Source organism: Oncorhynchus mykiss, chromosome 7 (assembly GCF_013265735.2).
Source record: "Oncorhynchus mykiss isolate Arlee chromosome 7, USDA_OmykA_1.1, whole genome shotgun sequence".
NCBI classification, from domain to species: Eukaryota; Metazoa; Chordata; class Actinopteri; order Salmoniformes; family Salmonidae; genus Oncorhynchus; species Oncorhynchus mykiss.
In genome coordinates, this window is record NC_048571.1 from 77,453,472 (window position 1) to 77,469,533 (window position 16,062).

General features: G+C 41.8%; 1 protein-coding gene across 4 annotated transcripts in view; it reads right to left on the reverse strand.

Annotated features, from left to right (window-relative positions):
- Positions 1 to 10,346, reverse strand: part of LOC110528538 (potassium voltage-gated channel subfamily KQT member 2-like) — a 58,930-nt gene extending 48,584 nt beyond the window's left edge. For 3 of the 4 annotated variants that reach the window (XM_036984113.1, XM_021610654.2, XM_036984112.1), the window contains exon 1: positions 9,914 to 10,346. In XM_036984113.1, coding sequence (XP_036840008.1) covers positions 9,914 to 10,218 — 305 coding nt within the window. In that variant the 5' untranslated portion in view covers positions 10,219 to 10,346. The remainder of the gene's footprint in view (positions 1 to 9,913) is intronic. The other variant, XM_021610655.2, reaches the window with a different exon arrangement.
- Between the last annotated feature and the right edge of the window lie 5,716 nt (positions 10,347 to 16,062).

Sequence of the window (16,062 nt, forward strand, 5' to 3'; positions counted from 1 at the left end):
CACAACCACAGACCACGTGTAACCACGCCAGCCCAGGACCTCCACATCTGGCTTCTTCACCTGCCGGATCATCTGAGACTAGCCATTTGGACAGCTGATGAAACTGAGGAGTATTTCTGTCTGCAATAAATCCCTTTTGTGAGGAAAAATTCATTCTGATTGGCTGGGCCTGGCTCCCCAGTGGGTGGGCCTATGCTCTCTCAGGCCCACCTGTGGCTGTGCCCCTGCCCAGTCATGTAAAATCCATAGATTAGAGCCTAATATATGTATTTAAATTGACTGATTTACTTATATGAACTGTAATTTAGCAAAATTATTGAAATTGTTGCATGTTGCGTTTTTTTTGTTCAATATATAATTCCCTTGATGGAGTGATGCTGAATGTAAAAAATGTCTCTCAACTTACCACACTGTCCTCTGAGACCTATTTTACCAGAACTATACATTTTTATTTCTATCAGAGATTTCTATCAGAGATTTGCTGGACACTCTTTCACACAAAAAAATATATATTTTCAGTATAGATCAGATGAAGGTCATTGCCACTAAGTATATAAGGAAAGGTTTAGGTGTGACACAGAATTTTTTATCCAATCAAAGTGTACCACGGTTCAAAAAAGGTTAGGAACCACTGGTCTAAAGAATGAGTTGCAAGGCCAGACGTATTCTCGGAGGAAACAAGTCACGACGATTGAGCACTATCGTCACAGAGTTATTTTTAGCCTGTTTTACATCAGGTGAGAGAACCACAAGTTTTGCATGTATGCATCATGTAGTATTAGTCTCCAAATAGGCTATGTAATTACAGCCTATCTTAGCACAATCTGGCCTAGAATACATCCGCAGAAGACTTTTAAGGATACAGCGGCATCTTGGACTAGAAAGGGACGATAAGGGTAGAAATCGAGGACTCCAAGGCCTGTAATCATAGTGTCTCAGAGTAGGACTGCTGATCTAGGATCTGTTATGCCTTTTAAAATCAGAATGAAAAAGAATGGGGACCTGACCCTAGATCAGCATAATGGCTTGACACTGGGAGTGGTAGCGTAGGCCTATTTTCAATTAATAACACATATTGGCCTTCTGAATAATTTGCTATCAATTTTAAGACTTTCCTTCAAGCCTTCAATTTGAACACTCCATGTAAATGCAGTCAGGGTTACCATAGCACCTAACACAAAACCCACCAAGTCAGCATAGGCTTATTCTGAATGGTCTTATGAAACCGAACAGTAATGGGGGAAACTACTCAGAAGCCGGCCAAACCTTTTCTCCATCACAGTCTCATCTCGTCTAACGTCTTCTCGCCTCGTCTAGTGTCTTCTCGCCTCGTCTAGCGTCTTCTCGCCTCGTCTAGCGTCTTCTCGCCTCGTCTAGCGTCTTCTCGCCTCGTCTAGCGTCTTCTCGCCTCGTCTAGCGTCTTCTCGCCTCGTCTAGCGTCTTCTCGCCTCGTCTAACGTCTTCTCGCCTCGTCTAGCGTCTTCTTGCATCTCGCTTCGTCTAGCGTCTTCTCGCCTCGTCTAGCGTCTTCTCGCCTCGTCTCGCGTCTTCTCGCCTCGTCTAGCGTCTTCTCGCCTCGTCTAGCGTCTCGCCTCGTCTAATGTCTTCTCGCCTCGTCTAGTGTCTCGTCTCGCATCTCGCTTCGTCTAGCGTCTTCTCGCCTCGTCTAGCGTCTTCTCGCTTTGTCTAGCGTCTTCTCGCCTCGTCTAGCGTCTTCTCGCCTCGTCTAGCGTCTTCTCGCTTCGTCCAGCGTCTTCTCGCCTCGTCTAGCGTCTCGCCTCGTCTAATGTCTTCACGCCTCGTCTAGTGTCTCGTCTCGCATCTCGCCTCGTCTAGCGTCTTCTCGCTTCGTCCAGCGTCTTCTCGCTTCGTCTAGCGTCTTCTCGCCTCGTCTAGCGTCTTCTCGCCTCGTCTAGCGTCTTCTCGCCTCGTCTAGCGTCTTCTCGCCTCGTCTAACGTCTTCTCGCCTCGTCTAGCGTCTTCTCGCCTCGTCTCGCGTCTTCTCGCCTCGTCTAGCGTCTCGCCTCGTCTAATGTCTTCTCGCCTCGTCTAGTGTCTCGTCTCGCATCTCGCTTCGTCTAGCGTCTTCTCGCCCCGTCTCGCATCTTGCTTCGTCCAGCGTCTTCTCGCTTCGTCCAGCGTCTTCTCGCTTCGTCCAGCGTCTTCTCGCTTCGTCCAGCGTCTTCTCGCCTCGTCTAGCGTCTTCTCGCCTCGTCTAGCGTCTTCTCGCCTCGTCTAGCATCTTCTCGCCTCGTCTAGCGCCTCGTCTAGCGTCTTCTCGCCTCGTCTAGCGTCTTCTCGCCTCATTAGCGGTGTGTTTATCGCACAACACTGGATAGGTTCCTCAATGGAACAATTGATGGCCTTTCTGTGAGGAGTGACCAGCGGCTCTGAGGGGCAGACATGAAGATGTCATTCTTGGTTGCACACAGCTTAGCCATAAACCAAATTGACCAGTCCAAGCTGCCGAACACACCTATGCAGTGCCAGGCACACAGACACATGTACTGCATGTCAGTACAGGTGCACACCCATAGATGTACAACTTCGTACATAGTTCAAACACACACACAACTATAGAATAAAATATACTGTAAAACTACCAGTGGGACTTACTTAAGGCCTTTCAGCTATAATCCTTTAGAACTTGTTATAAGCCTTCATGAGCCTTTATAATGTATTATAATAAGGTTTATAATATGCTGTGTCTCTCTATGCAGGACATTTTCAACTGACTCAAAATGGCCAATATATAGTCAGGATCATTATCAGACATTATATTCTGGGTGGTTCGAGCCCTGATTGCTGATTGGCTGAAAACCGTAGTATATCAGACCATATACCATGGGTATTACAAAACATTTATTGTCACTGCTATAATTACGTTGATAACCAGTTTATAATAGCAATAAGGCACCTCAGGGGTTTGTGGAATATGGCCAATATACCACATAGCATTGCTTCGTGCCTAAGAACAGCCCTTCGCCATGGTATATTGGCCATGTACCACACCCCCTTGTGACTTATCGCTTAATTAGAAAGTCTGAAATACATTATACCGGTTGGCTTTCAGTAAAGTGTTGCTACACTACAACCCTCATCCACAGGCTATTAGGCAAATCACTGGGCGGAAGTGTCTGGGAACTAGATTACCACACTACAACCCTCATCCACAGGCTATTGGACAAAGCATTGAGGGGAAGTGTCTGGGAACTAGATTACCACACTACCACTTGTAACATAATGTATCTCCCTTGCAGTGGTGTAAATTATTTAATAAAACACTTTAAAGTACTACCTAAGTAGTTTTTGGGGGTATGTGTCCTTTACTTTTTTCTACATAAATGTTCCCTGACACCAAAAAGTACTTGTAACATTTTGAATGCTTAGCAGTACAGGAAAATGGTCAAATTCACACACTTATCAAGAGAACATTCTTGGTCATCCCTACTGCCTCTGATCTGGCAGACTCACTAAGCATACATGCTTTGTTTGTAAATGATGTCCGAGTGTTGGAGTGTGCCACTAGCCATCCAACAATACATAAAAACTAGAAAATTGTGCCGTCTGGTTTGCTTAATATAAGGAATTTGAAATGATTTATACTTTTCATTTTGATACTTAAGTATATTTTTGCAATTACATTTACTTTTGATACTTAAGTATATGTCAAACCAAATACTTTTAGACTTTTACTCAAGTACTATTTTACTGGGTGACTTTCACTTTTACTTGAGTCATTTTCTAGATATTTTTTTATTTCACCTTTATTTAACCAGGAAGGCCAGTTGAAAACAAGTTGTCATTTACAACTGCACCTGGCCAAGATGAAGCAAAGCAGTGCGACATAAACAACAACACATGAAATAAACAAACGTACAATAGAAAAGTCTATATACAGTGTATGCAAATTAAGTAAGATTAGGGAGGTAAGGCAATAAATAGGCCATTGTGGTGAAATAAATCACAATAAAGCAATTAAACACTGGAGTAATAGATGTGCAGAAGATGAATGTGCAAGTAGAGATACTGGGGTGTAAAGGCGCAACAACAAAAAATAACAATATGGTGATGAGGTAGTTTGGTGGGCTATTTACAGATGGGCTATGTACAGGTGCAATGATCTGTAAGCTGCTCTGACAGCTGATGCTTAAAGTTAGTGAGGGAGATATGGGTCTCCAGCTTTAGTGATTTTTGCAGTTTGTTTCAGTTATTGGCAGCAGAGAACTGGAAGGAAAGGCAGCCAAAGGAGGAATTGGCTTTGTGGTGACCAGTGAATTATACCTGCAGGAGCGCGTGCTACGGGTGGGTGCTGCTATGGTGACCAGTGAGCTGAGATAAGGTGGGCTTTACCTAGCAAAGACTTATAGATGACCTGGAGCCAGTGGGTCTGGCAACGAAAAATAAGTGAGGGCCAGCCAACGAGAGCATACAGGTTGCAGTGGTGGGTAGTATATGGGGCTTTGGTGACAAAACGGATGGCACCTTTATAGACTGCATCCAATTAGTTGAGTATAGTGTTGGAGGCTATTTTGTAAATGACATCACCGAAGTCAAGGATTGGTAGGATAGTCAGTTTTACGAGGGTATGTTCGGCAGCATGAGTAAAGGATGCTTTGTTGCGAAATAGGAAGCTGATTCTAAATTTAATTTTGGATTGGAGTTGCTTAATGTGAGTCTGGAAGGAGGTACCTAGGTATTTGTAGTTGTCTGGTTAGACTGTAAACTCTCCTTCCAGACTCACATTAAGCATCTCCAATCCAAAATTAAATCTAGAATCGGCTTCCTATTTCGCAACAAACCATCCTTCACTCATACAGAACCGTCCAGAGTAGTGATACTAGACGGGCGGGCAGGTGCGGGCAGCGATCAGTTGAAGAGTATGCATTTAGTTTTACTTGCATTTAAGAGCAGTTGGAGGCCATGGAAGGAGTGTTTTATGGCATTGAAGCTTGTCTGGAGGTTAGTTAACACAGTGTCCAAAGAAGAGCCAGCAGTATACAAAAGTATACGGTGTTGTCTGGGTAGAGGTGGATCAGAGAATTATCAGCAGCAAAAGCAACATCATTTCTGTATACAGCTAAAAGAGTCAGATCAAGAATTGAACCCTGTGATACCCCCATAGAGACTGCCAGAGGTCCGGACAACAGGCCCTCCGATTTGACACACTGAACTCTGAGAAGTAGTTGGTGAACCAGGCGAGGCAGTCATTTGAGAAACGAAGGCTCCCAATAAGAATGCGATGATTGACAGAGTCGAAAGCCTTGGCCAGGTTGATGAATACGGCTGCACAATATTGTCTTTTATCAATGGCGGTTAGGATATCGTTTAGGACCTTGAGCTTGGCTGAAGTGCACCCATGACCAGCTCGGAAACCAGATTGTGGAGAAGGTACTGTGGGATTCGAAATCGTCTGGGATCTGTTTGTTAACTTGGCTTTCGAAGACCTTAGAAAGGCAGGGTAGGATGGATATAGGTCTGTAACAGTTTGGGTCTAGGGTGCATCCCCCTTTGAAGAGGGGGATGACCGCAGCAGCTTTCCAATCTTTGGGGATCTCATGATACAAAAGAGAGGTTGAACAGACTAGTAATAGGGGTTGCAACAATTGTGGCGGATAATTGTCTAGAGACGGTCAGACGGTATTGAGACGGTCCAGATTGTCTAGCCCAGCTGATTTGTAGGGGTCCAGATTTTGCAGTTCTTTCAGAACATCAGCTATCTAGATTTGGGTGAAGGAGAAATGGGGGAGGCTTGGGCAAGTTGCTGTGGGGGGTGCAGGGCAGTTGACCGGGGTAGGGGTAGGCAGGTGGAAAGCATGGCCAGCCGTAGAAAAATTCTTATTGAAATGTTCAATTATCGTGGATTTACCAGTGGTGACAGTGTTTCCTAGCCTCAGTGCAGCAGGCAGCTGCGAGGAGGTGTTCTTACTCTCCATGGACTTTACAGTGTCTCAGAACTTTTTGGAGTTTGTGCAACAGGATGCAAATTTCTGTTTGAAAAAGCTAGCCTTTGCTTTCCTAACTGCCTGTGCATATTAGTTCCTAACGTACCTGAAAAGTTGCATATCGCAGGGGCTATTTGATGCTAATGCAGAACGTCACATGATGTTTTTGCGCTGGTCAAGGGCAGTCAGGTCTGGAGTGAACCAAGGGCTACATCTGTTCCTGGTTCTATATTAAGGTATCTTTACTTTTACTCAAGTATGACAATTGGGTACTTTTTCCACCACTGTTCCCTTGTACTTCGGTACAGGTGGTTGACTGGTTCTGATAGTACCTTAGCCAATGGGAGTCACTGTTTTTCAGCCTCATTAGGCAGGCACTTGGCCCACAGCCTTTTTGCCAGACGGATGATGTTGACATTCTGTCTTCACACCGCTAAAGCTGCGATTAAGCCTTCTCAATGTTACCTTCAGGTTCCAAAGAATATATACAGTGCCTTGCCCAAAGTAAGAAAGTATTCGGCCCCCTTGAACTTTGCGACCTTTTGCCACATTTCAGGCTTCAAACATAAAGATATAAAACTGTATTTTTTTGTGAAGAATCAACAACAAGTGGGACACAATCATGAAGTGGAACGACATTTATTGGATATTTCAAACTTTTTTAACAAATCAAAAACTGAAAAATTGGGCGTGCAAAATTATTCAGCCCCTTTACTTTCAGTGCAGCAAACTCTCTCCAGAAGTTCAGTGAGGATCTCTGAATGATCCAATGTTGACCTAAATGACTAATGATGATAAATACAATCCACCTGTGTGTAATCAAGTCTCCGTATAAATGCACCTGCACTGTGATAGTCTCAGAGGTCCGTTAAAAGCGCCGAGAGCATCATGAAGAACAAGGAACACACCAGGCAGGTCCGAGATACTGTTGTGAAGAAGTTTAAAGCCGGATTTGGATACAAAAATATTTCCCAAGCTTTAAACATCCCAAGGAGCACTGTGCAAGCGATAATATTGAAATGGAAGGAGTATCAGACCACTGCAAATCTACCAAGACCTGGCCGTCCCTCTAAACTTTCAGCTCATACAAGGAGAAGACTGATCAGAGATGCAGCCAAGAGGCCCATGATCACTCTGGATGAACTGCAGAGATCTACAGCTGAGGTGGGAGACTCTGTCCATAGGACAACAATCAGTCGTATATTGCACAAATCTGGCCTTTATGGAAGAGTGGCAAGAAGAACGCCATTTCTTAAAGATATTCATAAAAAGTGTTGGTTAAAGTTTGCCACAAGCCACCTGGGAGACCCACCAAACATGTGGAAGAAGGTGCTCTGGTCAGATGAAACCAAAATTTAACTTTTTGGCAACAATGCAAAACGTTATGTTTGGCGTAAAAGCAACACAGCTCATCACCCTGAACACACCATCCCCACTGTCAAACATGGTGGTGGCAGCATCATGGTTTGGGCCTGCTTTTCTTCAGCAGGGACAGGGAAGTTGGTTAAAATTTATGGGAAGATGGATGGAGCCAAATACAGGACCATTCTGGAAGAAAACCTGATGGAGTCTGCAAAAGACCTGAGACTGGGACGGAGATTTGTCTTCCAACAAGACAATGTTCCAAAACATAAAGCAAAATCTACAATGGAATGGTTCAAAAATAAACATATCCAGGTGTTAGAATGGCCAAGTCAAAGTCCAGACCTGAATCCAATCGAGAATCTGTGGAAAGAACTGAAAACTGCTGTTCACAAATGCTCTCCATCCAACCTCACTGAGCTCGAGCTGTTTTGCAAGGAGGAATGGGAACCCCTTGGAACTCCAAGCCCCTTGGTACCATAGCAGTTTCCCGGCCAGCACTGTAAACTAAATCATACCTCGACATTGGGTTGGTCACACCCAGTACGCATACACCCACCCACCCCCTCACTCACACCCACCCACTCACAACCACACAGTACATAGGTGTTTATTTGGGCAACACAAAGGGGTAGGTCAGGGAAACAGGTGTTCGGTCTGTGTAACACCAGTGCAAGCTGCAACACAAAGTTCAAGGAAACAAAAAAACAGTTACGACTATTGTACATTCACAATTATTGTTTTTGGAATAGATAGAGGTTTTATGCTAGATAAAGGCCTGTTGTTTGAAGTGTCTTGTCATGAGCTTGTCTGTTTAATAAATCTTCCATATTGACAATTTCACACCTAGGCAGGTCAGCCCAGGTTCAAAATCTCACCACTGGACAAAAATGCCAATGTATCTGAACCCACTAGCCTGTTTCCCACAGGATGCCTGTTTGTCAACTCTGCCAGTGTGACAACGCCCATAGCAGTGACAAAACTTTTCATTTGTCTCTAATCAATGTTTTATGCAATCTCTGAATGATTCTGATGTGTTGGAAGTACCGTCCATTCATTTGCTAGGCAAAAGATAGTCATCCATTTCCGGGAAATAATATGTTGATGAGCCTATTACTGTGTTTGTTTATGAGGAGGAGAAAGAGAAACTGTACATTTCTTACTGAAAGTATATTGTGTTCCTCTATGTGAAGAAGAAAGCGAGGGAGAAACAGCATTATTGGATACAAGTAGGCCTACTTGATAAAAACATTCCGTGTTCGTCTATGTGAAAAAGAGATTGAAACTGCCTGTGGATGTGAATCTCATGTTTCTGACTGAGCCCACAACGATATTTATAGAGAAAACAGGACGTACTGTAAGTGATGGGGAGAAGGAGAGACAGAGTGTATAAATTATATATTAGACGAACCAACATAAATACAATCTAGGTCTGCGAGGATCGCTGCTTTCTCATCCTTTTATGCTCAATGTTCAGAATTCCCCTCTGGTACAAAAAATATCCATACTCCATTGAAAAACAAATCAAAACAGACATAAAAATAAAAAGAACACCGTGATGCAATCATTTGGTTTGTATGGTAACCATAGGTCTAATGTAGACTAGCTACATTGTATGTTTGCCTCTCAGAACAAATGCGGTAGTTTTCGAGATAAATGCAGCAGCTATCGGAGCTGTCCAGCTGCTTTTGGTGCTGAATTGAGAAAAGCCCTGAAAGGATTGCAGCAGTACGCTCAATTAGCTCAGTCTGAATCACATTACATCGACTGAGAGTAACCTAATAACTATGGTTAAAAAGGGAAATCCTATCGTGACCGTAAAGCGTTGAAAATTCTTCATGAGACATATCTGTGTAAATTAAGGAATTCACACCAATATATCATAGGCTTATGTTTTGATGTAAAAATGCACAGTCCACGTTCCTAAAAGCATGATCGCCTAGGTAGCCTATTGATTGTATTTTATATTGATAAAGTATGCTATGTCAACAACATAAACGAACCTTCACTTGGAAAGAAGCAACTCGTGTTGATGTAATATTCGCTGTCAGACTCCAGGAAGGCAAGATGTCTTAAAATATCTGGAGTTTTGCATAATTTGAATAACATTCGTAAACCACACTATAATTTCGTGTATTCTAGCCCTAGATTATATGCAATGGCATATTTCAATATGAAACTTCCGAGGTATTTATTTGCCCTGATATGAAGCAGTTCTTTGGAATGATCTATTGAAATATTTTCAATATATAAAGTCTGAGGTAACTTCTCGATGCCAAGTAGTGGAAAAAAGGAAAAAAAATAGCATATACCACATCCCATATAAAGTATGTGTATGTCGTAGGCTACATACATGGTAAATGAACAGAAGATGACGATATCAACATGATTTATGTGCGCGCCAAAGCTATATATTAATGCTGACTGATTGCACGCCCCACCACCATACCTCTGAATGAATCAGTCGTCTTGACATGTCTTCTCTGCCTATTTATAAAGAACAAAACAATACACAATGATTCAGGCGCTTTCACGCTTCCCGAGACATGAGTGTTGGAGGCTTGCTTTTAACCCATTTAAACAAATAGCCTAAAACAGAAACTTACACGTATGCGTGGTAAATAAATGCCCATCCTCTTGGTCTCTCCAAAACATTATAAAGAAAATTCTGCACTCTTCTGTAGAATGCATTTCTCTTTGGAGGCTTCGGTTTGCCAGAGAGACTGGATCTCTGTTTGCTAAGGATGCTGCCTCGCTTTGTTGCCTCGGCGTCGGCACCTGCTATGAGCAGCGCCCCATCTCTGTTTAAATCCGTACTAGCCCCAGCTTCTAGCCCGACAAAGCCGACTTTTAGCTTTTTCTCCACAGCTGGAACAGGGTAAACCCCGCCTGTGCAGGATTTCTTGACCATTCTGGATAAATACTGTCATGGGGAGCTTGGAGTTGGAGATTTTTTTCGCCCTTTACCAGGTAGCAGCATTGCAGTGCTGGGCGTGTAGGATATGATCCTTAGAGCGCTCGCCCCTGCATGTGCGCGTGGCTGAGGATACCCTGCTTCTGAGAAGCCAATTGAAATGCAGAGAAGAATCTGAAATGAACACAATTTTCCTACTTTAGCGTTTTCCGTCCACCTGACAACATAAAAAATGAAAATATCCTACATTTTTTATTAGGGCATAAACTAGAGAAAACAACACAATATATAAACAATGTAAACGCTGGAACTCCATTGTCTGATTTGCAGTGTGGCCATGGGCTACAAACACAAAATGAACACTGACTGTGGATAACCTATGCTCATTTGCCAATTGCAGAGATCATTTTGATGGGGTCATTTTGTACATATTTAGTGGCTTTTCAATGTGCACATATTATTTCCTTATGTTTCCTTCACCATCTAAAAAAACCCATAACTGAATGAAACAGGCTATATTCAAGCAATACGGGCCAGGAGGTGTTGTATACAGTATGGGCAATATACCACAGTGAAGGACTGTTCTTTGCATGACAGGAGGCGGGACACAGCCCTTAGCCATGGTATATTGGCCATATACCACAAACCCCCAAGGTGCCTAATTGCTACCAATTGCTAATTGGTTACTAACGTAATTAGACCAGTAAAACTTTTTTTTTTTTACATACCCATGTATACTTCTGATTTACCAGGTCTTTCAGCCAATCAGCATTCAGAGATCAAACCACCCTGTCTATAATCAAGGATAAAACCTCTCATCACAATAAATGATTTTGTTTAATTTGCCCAAATCTCCAAACTAATGATATAAGCAAATACAACTTTTATATCATTAGTGCTTAAATTACAGTCCTAGCCCCATATTCATAAAGTGTCTCAGAGTAGTGCTGATCTAGGATCAGGTCCCATGTTCACGTTCATGTCATCTTATTCATCGTGATCGAAAAGGCAAATAATTATCCTGGACCAGCATTCTGGATTGCACCTCCGTGTGTATTTGAAAAGTGAAGCTAAAATCTTAATGTGTCTATATACTCAGTATTCTGGAATTAAAATCAAATGTTTCATATGAAGTAACAGTTCAGAATGTCCCTTTTTGTTTGAGGGTATTTTCACACATATATGTTTTACCGTTTAAGTCCAAAATGATTGGCTCCTTTGGTAAAAAAGACTGTATACAGTTTATATACATAAAGTGAATAACACACTGTTATGTAGTGTATTTTATTTGTATGATTATGGAGCTGTTCTTTGTTTGCTTTTGAGGAAACTAATAGGCTCTTTTTTTGGTGCATCGTTGAGTAGTATGAGTTTGTATTTTTTGCTCAAAAACATTAGAAAACATTATTTTATGCTGATACAATTGCTCAAAGAAACAGATTTTGTTTAAGAAGTAATAGTTTTTTTCTATAGAAGATAGGGGGTCAAAATTATTGGCACCTCTGTTTTCAATACCTCACCTTGCAAGGATAATTGCTCTAAGCCAGACTAAGGATATCAAGGATCTGGAAAGGTTCTGTATAGAGGATTTTTTTTAAATGACTTGTTTAACAATATATCGTTCTCTGAGCATTTAAAATAATATCATTTTCTAATGTTTAGCATACAATATAGCTCAGTGCTTGTATTATTTATTTTAGAGTCATTTTTGCTCATCCTTATCAAGGATGCCAGTCATTTCGGATCTGACTATATCTAGTCCCCCCATTTGAAGAAGTCCTACTTATTTGGACAAATTCACTTACAGTTTATTAATGTAGTCAAAAGTTTAGTATTTGGTCACGTATTCCTAGCACGCAATGATTACATCAAACTTGAGTCTAGTGACGAGCTGTCATGTTTACCCGCTGTCATGTTTACCCGCTTTTTGGAAAATAAACGTTAAGCACTGCAGATGGTAAAGAAGCATTGAGTAATGGAAGAGTAATGAGTAATGGTAGGGAAGTGTTAAGTAATGGCAGAGAAACGTTAAGTAATGTTAGAGAAAAGTTGTGTAATGGTAAAGTAATGTTGAGTAATGGTAGAGAAGGGTTGAGTAATGGTAGATAAATGAGTAATGGTAGAGAAGGGTTGAGTAATGGTAGATAAATGAGTAATGGTAGAGAAGGGTTGAGTAATGGTAGATAAATGAGTAATGGTAGAGAAGGGTTGAGTCATGGTAGATAAATGAGTAATGGTAGAGAAGGGTTGAGTAATGGTAGATAAATGAGTAATGGTAGAGAAGGGTTGAGTAATGGTAGATAAATGAGTAATGGAGGAGAAGGGTTGAGTAATGGTAGATAAATGAGTAATGGTAGAGAAGGGTTGAGTAATGGTAGATAAATGAGTAATGGTAGAGAAGGGTTGAGTCATGGTAGATAAATGAGTAATGGTAGAGAAGGGTTGAGTAATGGTAGATAAATGAGTAATGGTAGAGAAGGGTTGAGTAATGGTAGAGAAGGGTTGAGTCATGGTAGATAAGTCCAATAAAGGGCAAGTGGAAGAGGAGCTAGAGCTTGATGATGACTAAATGGCACCCTATTCCCTAAATAGTGCACTAGAATCAGAATAATTTTTGACCTGGAACCATAGGGTGCCATTTGGGATGCAAACCGTTGCCTCCTCTCAGGGGGTTGATTGCTTTGAAATTAAGCACAAGGCACTAGAGATGCTGAGAACCGTGTACCTCTAGGAACAATATTAATCTCCTTCACACACTCACTCCAAATCCGTTAGCACTAATGCACTGGTGGTTATTGAGGCTAAGAGTAAGTGTCACGCTCTGCCCGTAGATTGCTTTGTATGTTTCTATTTTTAGTTTGGTCAGGGTGTGATGTGGGTGGGTATTCTATGTTTTGATTTCTATGTTTAGGCCTGGTATGGTTCCCAATCAGAGGCAGCTGGTTATCGTTGTCACTGATTGAGAACCATACTTAGGCAGCCTGTTTTCCCACTATGGGTGTGGGTAGTTGTTTTCTGTCTTTGTTTGTCTGCACCAGACAGAACTGTTTCGTTTGTTCCACTTTGTTTTTTTGTTCTAGTGTTCAGTTTCTTTATTAAATTTACCATGAACATGTACCACGTTGCACCTTGGTCCTCTTCACCTTCTTCCACCTACAAATATCGTTACATTAAGCTAGTAGAAGCATTTATTTATTTCATTTCTTATGCAGTCTAATACTATTGGTTGTGGGGGGGTTTAGATCTCCAATAGGCAAAAAAGTCCTCTATTATCATACAGTATCATAGGCTACACAATAAAGAAAAGAGAAAGAAAGAAAGCAAGAGAGTCAACCCACCCTGGCTTTAAAGTTTAAGGTGCTGAGTTTGGTTTTCCTCTGGTAAGGCAGCATTTCCATGACAACCAACCCAGCAGAACAATAAGGCCTCTTCCTCTGTGTGCCTCTTGTCCCTGGCGGCCAGAGTGGCGAGGTGAAGTGGAGCAGCGGTATCCATCTTATGACAAGAGCGAGACACTTCACCCACACTGTGGTGTCCATCTTGTCAATATAGATTCTATAGACTCACTATCTGCTTTCCGCAGATCGCCTTTCTAATACGACTGACAATACCAGCCAGACGTGTTAGTAAATCACACACTGAGCCCAGAAAACACAAAGAAATAAACAACCGAAGTAGGCCTAGACACACAGCCAAGTGAAAAGAGGTGTCTGCTCGTAGATGTACAGTAGGATCTTCATTTGATCACCCTGTTGTTGCTGGAGAACTTTCCTGCAATGTAGGAACTTTAAAACTCAAAGGAAAGGGGGATACCTAGTCAGTTGTGCAACTGAATGGATTCAACTGAAATGTGTCTGAATCAGAGAGGTGACGTCATCAACGCCCGGGGAACAGTGGGTTAACTGCCTTGCTTAGGGGCAGAACAACATATTTTTACCTTGTCAGCTCAGGAATTCAATCCAGAAACCTTTTGGTTACTGGCCCAACGCTCCTACCAGCCATTTGCAGTTTTAAAAGGCGTTTGAAGTTTGTAATTTCCACTTTGAAATTTCAGACTTGATTTTCCCTCACGAAAACTGTATAAACCCCTACAAAAATGTCCATTAATTATAATCCACATAATTCAACAATTCAAATTTCCTGTTGCTGCAGGCTTATTTTCCAGTTGTAGATAACTGGTTCAAGTAAGATCCTACATCTGTAAACTGTAGTCTTTTTTTGTAAGAGAACGGTTGTGCTGATTCACTATCAGGTTGACCAGATCACAGGTATGTAGCCTACTCAGCCATCAGAGAATGAATGTCAAGATGATTTTATAGATTTTTAAACATTTTTAGATTGGATACAAAAGCTGGTTGGGGATGGTAACCATGGAAACTGTCTTCAGGCAATGATAGTAAACTAGATTTGATCTTGGAGCTCGGACAGGTCTCAGAAAAATTGCTCAATCATGTATACAGTGGGTAGAACAAGTATTTGATAACCTGCAAAATCGGCAGTGTTTCCTACTTACAAAGCATGTAGAGGTCTGTAATTGTTATCATAGGTACACTTCAACTCTGAGAGACGGAATCTAAAACAAAAATCCAGAAAATCACATTGTATGATTTCTAAGTAATTAATTAGCATTTTATTGCATGACATAAGTATTTGATACATCAGAAAAGCAGAACCTAATATTTGGTACAGAAACCTTTGTTTGCAATTACAGAGATCATACGTTTCCTGTAGTTCTTGACCAGGTTTGCACACACTGCAGCAGGGATTTTGGCCCACTCCTCCATACAGACCTTCTCCAGATCCTTTAGGTTTCGGGGCTGTCGCTGGGCAATATGGACTTTCAGCTCCCTCCAAAGATTTTCCATTGGGTTCAGGTCTGGAGACTGGCTAGGCCACTCCAGGACGTTGAGATGCTTCTTACAGAGCCACTCCTTAGTTGCCCTGGCTGTGTGTTTCGGGTCGTTGTCATGCTGGAAGACCCCAGCCACGACCCATCTTCAATGCTCTTACTGAGGGAAGGTGTCACGTTCTGACCTTAGTTCCTTTGTTTTGTCTTTTGTTTTAGTATGGTCAGGGCGTGAGTTGGATGGGTTGTCTATGTTCGTTTTTCTATGATTTGGGATTGCTGTCTTCGGCCTGATATGGTTCTCAATCAGAGGCAGCTGTCAATCGTTGTCCCTGATTGAGAATCATACTTAATTAGCCTGGTTTCACTTTTGAGTTGTGGGTGTTTGGTCCACACGGTACTGTTTTGGTTTAGTTATTTCACATTGTCGTTTATTGTTTTTGTTTCAGTGTTCACTTCACTTATTAAAAATCAAGATGAACCCTTACCACGCTGCGCTTTGGTCCTCTCCTTCATACGACGACCGTTACAGAAGGAGGTTGTTGATCAAGATCTCGGGATACATGGCCCCCATTCATCCTCCCTCGGTGCACCTGCTCAGAAAGGAGTGAAATAGACAGGCTGTTTACACAGTAAAGAAACAAAGGCATTCTCACACTGGAATGGAATGCATGTGATCTGTGTGTGTCATGTGTCAACCAATAATACATTCAGGAGAAATGGTTGAACATAAACATTCAATGGCTTTGTTTTGAACAGGAGCTGAGTATTAAAGTCTTATTTCCAGCAAAAACAAAGACTCACACTGCAATTTTTAATAGAACATTGTTAGATATTGTAATATTCTAGCAATGGTACAACAATTGTTATAATGAACACAACAGGGAGCATATTATTGCAGTAATTAATTCAGAAAACTAAAACATCAGAGTGGATCTTCCTCACAGTGTCTGAGAGATTATTCGACAGGCATGAAATCCATTGAACTTCTGTTT